General features: G+C 40.0%; 1 protein-coding gene across 1 annotated transcript; it reads right to left on the bottom strand.

Annotated features, from left to right (window-relative positions):
* Positions 1-1,986: 1,986 nt before the first annotated feature.
* cUnh7orf57 (chromosome Un C7orf57 homolog) lies at positions 1,987-4,908 on the bottom strand. Its single transcript, XM_083996316.1, has 6 exons — positions 4,789-4,908; positions 4,593-4,686; positions 4,148-4,268; positions 3,851-3,930; positions 2,656-2,753; positions 1,987-2,322 (listed from the first exon to the last, which is right to left on the bottom strand). The coding sequence occupies exons 1-6, from the start codon at positions 4,886-4,888 to the stop codon at positions 2,318-2,320; spliced, it is 498 nt and encodes a 165-aa protein (XP_083852442.1). The 5' UTR covers positions 4,889-4,908; the 3' UTR covers positions 1,987-2,317.
* Positions 4,909-6,196: the final 1,288 nt, after the last annotated feature.

Raw genomic sequence — 6,196 nt, 5'->3', positions numbered from 1 at the left:
AGAGCTTATATGGTGATGACCTCTGACCTTGCCTCTGATTGGTCCCAGGAAGAGGAGTAGCATCTATTCCCATGCAAAAAAGGGAAGAATCCACCAGCCCAAACAAACACTAAGATCAAACACGTGTAAAATGATTAGCTCAAGTCCTTCGAAAACAAAACCACATCCTGCTGTGATAAAAAACACCAAAGTGACGTGGTTAAGTGTTATGACTGACCTTACAAAATCATTAGCTTGTGTTGAAATGTTTACCATTATATAGCTAATGAATAACTTAAGACAACGTTGGTAGGAAGAAAACAAATACTCTGCTGCAGAGAAAGTCAGTGAAAGCAAGGTTGAGTTTCAAAAGACAAAATATTTAATGATGGTTCAAAAGTTCAGACCGAGGTGATCAGTCCAAGTAAGGCACAGACAGGTAAATGATTGGCAATTGGTCTGTCTGTGTGAAACAGAGGAGGACAGAAAAACAACACAAAAAAAGAGAGATATAATACAGGACAACGTGTCCAGAATGTTGAAGAGACAGGCCTGTGGTGGACTTCCTGTTAACAGGAAGAGAATTGAGTGCATATTCAATCTCTACCAAATGTTGACTCTGCAGGGATGGATTCTGGGAGACTAAACATCAGAGACTGGGGATGACACGACATTGGCTGTGGCACCAATCAGTCTACAGAACTCCTTCCAGAACTGAAAAAATCAAACAGAGCACCCTATCAAAGACAACACCCTGTGACAGATCATGCAGACTAAAAGCATGACACAATATGACCTCTGCTGTTTCTTTGGCAGACCAGAGTTTTGGGCAAAGGAACAGTGTGCCATCCAGGATCAATGATCCAATGTGTTACTGTTATGTAACAGTTTTACCTTCAGAGGAGGGAGGGGGGGGGGGGGGGGGGGGGGGGGGGGGGGGGGGGGGCAGTGTAACAGTTCAAAGATATGTGGGCCCAGGGTTGTCATAGCACTGGCAGAGGATATAGCAGTCGTCATTATTGTGAAGTCTTATTCTGAGTACAAAATGGACAAGCTGGGACAAACTCCCCATGTCCTTCACCAAAGAAGACCATGACAGCTCCTGCTTTTGGAGACTGATGATCCAACTCACCCCAGTTGTCAGCCTTGATACGGCCATACGAAACCTCAGCCCACTCCAAGTCCAAAGTTGTGGACGATCCGATCCGAGGAGGGAGGATTGAATTGTTGGGAGAGACAGTGGCAGACGATTGGCATGAGTTCAACCTCCTGGCTGTTCTGATGTTTATCAGATTCTTATAGTCGGTTAGTCACAAAAATGACAGTTCAAGACAGCGTCTCTATTCCTCCAACACCAGCTCGACTGCCAACAGTTGCTGGTTACCCACAACATAATTCCTCTCTGCTGGAGACAACTTTCTGGAAAAGAAATCACAGAGAAGCCTTGTGAAAAACACTCCTTTCCCAACCTCAAAAACAGGCCTGAAATGTTGATATATAATATTAAAATAAATATGTAAGTACAAAGAGTTGTTTCTGCTAAACCAATTATACAGCAACTGAGCTGTCTGAAAATGGTGAGACAGACTGTTATATAACATGTATGATACATATTTCCCAAAGAACAGTGATAACCTTTGACTCGGACATGTAACAGTGTCAACAACACGTCAAAACAATGACACACTGTGTAAAACCAACATGAATGTTGTTTGTTCAGTGCGAAAAACAACTAAATCCAGTAATGCATTGTATCATTTGCTTCAAGAACAATTTTCCACTTTTAATGTGTCCCAGAAATGACAACAATAATCTTTAATGACCATAATAATGTTTAGCGTCCATGGAGGTGGTAATTTGTCATTGGCTTCAATTGTGACTCATCATTGTGACTCACAAACAATGACACAATGAAAGTGTGTCATCACTTGCTGCAATGTTGGTGTTACTCAAATGTCAGTGAGTGCGAGGAAGTAAAAAAAATTGTGAAACACTTCATTTAGATTTCATTTTTATTCCTCACAACTGCCTTTCCACAGTTACAGAACACAGCAGAAAAACAAAAAACAAAACTGAACACGGGGTTAACGGGTGTCTTCCTTCGTTAAAGAATGCAGTTAATGAGGCACCACTAACAGACACGATAAATGCAAGGTCCTGGCTTTAATTCAGTGAAGCACTTTCACACTTGAGTAATCCATCTGATATAACAATGCAATTGAAAGTAAGTGAAATATTTGATGTGGCTCAGCGTAACGGGGGAGAAGAAATTATTGTTGTCAGGAGAGGATGGCAAATCTTCTTGTTGGAAGCATCTTTTCTAGGCAGTGGCAGTCTTCTAATCTGTTGACATGGAAGTAAATACAAGCAGATGAGTCACTCACCTAATCATTCATCCGTGTATCACGTAATTCACTCCCTACATTATACTACAAAGAGCCGTTGTAAATTCTTAATGGTTGAAACCTTCAAGTTTAACACCTCAACTTTTGTGAACATTTCATTATGTGCAATATCCACAAACTGAGTCATAAAATAAATTAAGACACAGCTAAATAGCTCAGCTTCATCTCATTTTATTATACTACAGGTGAATTTTGATAGCATAATGAAAAAGCAATAAAGAAAATGATTTATAGCGACCAGGGAGATTTTAACTCAAATTGTGCTGCTTACTTGACACATCAGTGTTGCCTGTTTGTTTGTCGTCTTCTGCGTAACCAAAGCTCAACAGCTTAGACATGTCGACAGGAGCAGGTTTCTTGTCATGTACTCTGTGAGAACACCAAAGTTTAAGTTAAAAGTTAAAACACTGCACTTTAAAGAAAACAGACATACAAATGTAATGTTTGACATTAACCAAAGAGATGACCACAGACACAGTTTAAACATTACTAAGATGCTATTCTTCCAACACTATACGTATACCAAAACAAACTCTGGTTACTCATTACAAATGTATTCCTCCAACAAAGTACACAGAGTCAACAGTTGGTATTTACATTTGTCTGATATCTCTTCAGCTTACAACATACCACCAATTGTAAAAGCTATCCATCAGAACATCATGTTATCTTAGAATCAGTTTTGTTTCAGGAAATTCACTGACTGATAAGATTGTAGGACTTGTGGACTTGCTCACATCAAAACAATGCATATCCTATGACTGGTCTTTTCTGTCTGGTCTCTTCATAACTATACATGAGGTTATTTGGGGATTGTGATTGACAATAATGTTTTCCCAATGTATGAGAAACACTCAGCAGGCAGACCACTGTAAACTGAAGTAAACACACAGGTGAATATTCAGATTTGCCATGGAGCCATTGATCTATGTTCTGTTTAGTCTGACCACAGTGTGCAGCCTGCCCATGTGCATTTATGCTTAGTCACTTACCACAACATAGAGATTATGGTCTAAATCTACTGATAATGCCTCCTTTAATACCCCATTTAAAATATGGGTCGCCATAATGTGCTGTCATGCTGATAATTACTAATTTAGACCAATACAAAATTCCTTCCTTCTGATTATGAAATTGCTCATGTCATAGCAAATAAAATGTGATTACACTGCATAAGTACAAATTTAGAAGAGTATATCTTCAGTAAACTACAAAAACTACATGCGATTATGTGCAGGTCAAGTCTGTATATTAATGCAGCAGCTCTGTGGGAAACACCAGTAACCATGTACTCTCTCTATTCAGATATGTCCACTCAAAGTGACGGATACTGTCTGACAAGGGTAAACACAGGTCAATAAGTCGATTCTATTTTGTGCAACGCTGTCTCTGACAGTTGTAAAAAGTGGCATTCAGAGCCACCGGCCAAAGCACAACAGCACCACCTTGTGACCACAGGAACTTACATTCTCTTGAATTTGCTGGTCTCGTGATATTGGTTGGGCGACTGCAATTTCTCCATCTGGCTGCAGTTAACATTGTTGATCTGCAGAACCACAAATAAAACCACAATGTTTATTAGTAAATGTAGATTTTGTGACACTTTATATATTTTCACAACCTCTTCAGACAAGCACCTGAAACATTCGATTAACCTCACAAAACATCATAACAAAACATCTTGAGACAGAATAAATTGTTATTTCTTATGCTGACCTGTAGCAAAATTGCTTTCTAAATGTCTTTGGCATTTCTCTGTTTACCTGCTTCTTGCTGGTGCTGCTGCTGTCATCCCTCTCCCAGGATGACATATTGTCAGTCCCAAAGGGGGGCTCCAGTGGTTGAAAAGCTCCAGGGTTTTTCTTCTCATCATTGGTAATGAAGCTGTACAAACAATACAGGTATATGAAATACATCCTTTACTGAATAATAGCATATAATTAAATGTAACTATACAATATAGTGTCTGAGTATTACTGTTTATATTTGTGTATATACAGTAATGCCTTCTATACTGTGGCCAGTTTAAAACCACAATAACAGGAGGGAAAGGTAGAAAAGGTGGCACATATGTGTATAATTATAGTACAAACAAGAGCAGCAGTAGTAGTACTACAGTATAGTAACAGTGTTCAGGTGCAGATTTTTTCATCATGAATTTACTACATGTCAGAGTCCATGATGAAAATAATAATACAAGTGTAGTACCTTTGTTCGGTGTCCCCTGATGCAGTGCAGAACCAGTCTGGAGGTTTGTATGAATTGGGTTTAGAAGAAATTATGCCCTCAGGACACAGAAGCCCTGTCAAACAAAGATGAAAAGGGAGAAAATAAATAAAGTGGGGAACATGTAATAACCTGGCAGAAGGACATGTGCAGGTTCAAGGCAACAAGATGGCTCTACCCTTATGCCCTCCTTGTTTTGCAAGCTTGACATAATCTGAGTCACTCTCCAGGATTCCGACTCTTCGCCCCCGGGCTTTCTCCTCGGGCAGGGAGCTCATGGTTTGGGACAGCCCCGGAATCTGAGAGATGTGGCCATTGATTGCGTTGTACCCTGTTCTGACACCTGTCAAAACACACACACAAAATAATTTGTCTTTACTACCAAGCACTGTCGAGAACTTGCACACGACATCTCTTGGAGTGATGACACAGGGATGGCAGCATCTCCTCATTGGGATCATCCAGCACAGCCTCGCTACCGACGATCACTACACACAGGCTGCACCGTGAGGTAAACTAAACTAGGTCAGTATGAAGAGTTGTACTTGCCAGATTTTGTCGGTTCAGCGTCGTCGAGTACTGAGGATGTTCTAGTGGAAACGAAAACAAAACCCGGTACACTGTCAACGACAGCGTGTAACTACTACTCGCGGTAGCATTACTTAGCTAACTTCACTTTACGTTAGCATTAATTAGCTATCATCACTTGGTTGCTGTCGGTTTATTCGAGACTTCAGTTAAAAAACACACATTGCAAGTAACGACATCGTTAAGTTTAGATGAAGATTTACTTAATTCCGTTCTGGGTAATCTATAAAACATGTTTTACTTACTGTGAAAACATTTTGGCAGGAGCAGGTAAAGTAAAAGACCCGTCACGGACAAGGACTGTTTGGAACTTCTGTCAGCGTTGCTATAGAAACAGTCCGTTGGTTACAGCCACGGAGAACACCTGCTGCTCCAACGATGCGTGGACGTGGTGGTGACCAGTCCACGGTGGTGAGTCAAAACACACTACTGAGTGAGTGAGTGAGTGAGTGAGTGAGTAGTTAGTTAGTTAGACGGACATTTATTTCTTGTATCCAGCATAAAAACCAAGATATCACCTATGCGACGCAAACAAACTATCACAACAAGTACAACAGACAGACAGACAGACAGACAGACAGACAGACAATATTTTGATTTTGTGGGTATAATCTACACCTGTCTCAACCTTATTATTTATTTTCTGTTTGCTAAACTGTCCACTATCCTCCCTAAAATGCAGTGACATCAGAATAAACAGCATATTCTACTTCAGTAGTAATATTTATAGTTGCCCTCTAGCACTGGTGATATGTTGTATTGTATTGACATGTTCAGTAATGGTTAATAAACCTGTAATGCCTTGCATACTCAGAAAAGATGAATCTCTGAGTAGGCTAGGCTAGCAGCACCCTGAAATGAGACTGCTCTTTTCATGCAAATGTGCCTTTAGAGAAATTTGAATAAGATATTCAGTGGTTTTATTACAGATAAATCACAAAATGTTCTCTGTGCGAGGCTTCTACAGTCTAATTTCTTTTTTAGTAGCCTATCCCATA

Source organism: Trachurus trachurus (genome assembly GCF_905171665.1).
Source record: "Trachurus trachurus genome assembly, chromosome: 21".
NCBI classification, from domain to species: Eukaryota; Metazoa; Chordata; class Actinopteri; order Carangiformes; family Carangidae; genus Trachurus; species Trachurus trachurus.
The sequence above is the reverse complement of the archived record's forward strand: the minus strand, read 5'-3'. Positions and strand labels throughout refer to the sequence as shown.

Bases quoted from the DNA above. Each gene is read 5' to 3' on its own strand.
- cUnh7orf57 (XM_083996316.1), bottom strand. From the start codon at position 4,888: ATGAGCTCCCTGCCCGAGGAGAAAGCCCGGGGGCGAAGAGTCGGAATC. The intron at 4,687-4,788 runs GTAGAGCCATCT...TTTGTTTGACAG, and splicing joins AAAACAAGGAGGGCATAAGG to GGCTTCTGTGTCCTGAGGGC. The intron at 4,269-4,592 runs GTACTACACTTG...TTGTTTGTACAG, and splicing joins TCAGGGGACACCGAACAAAG to CTTCATTACCAATGATGAGA.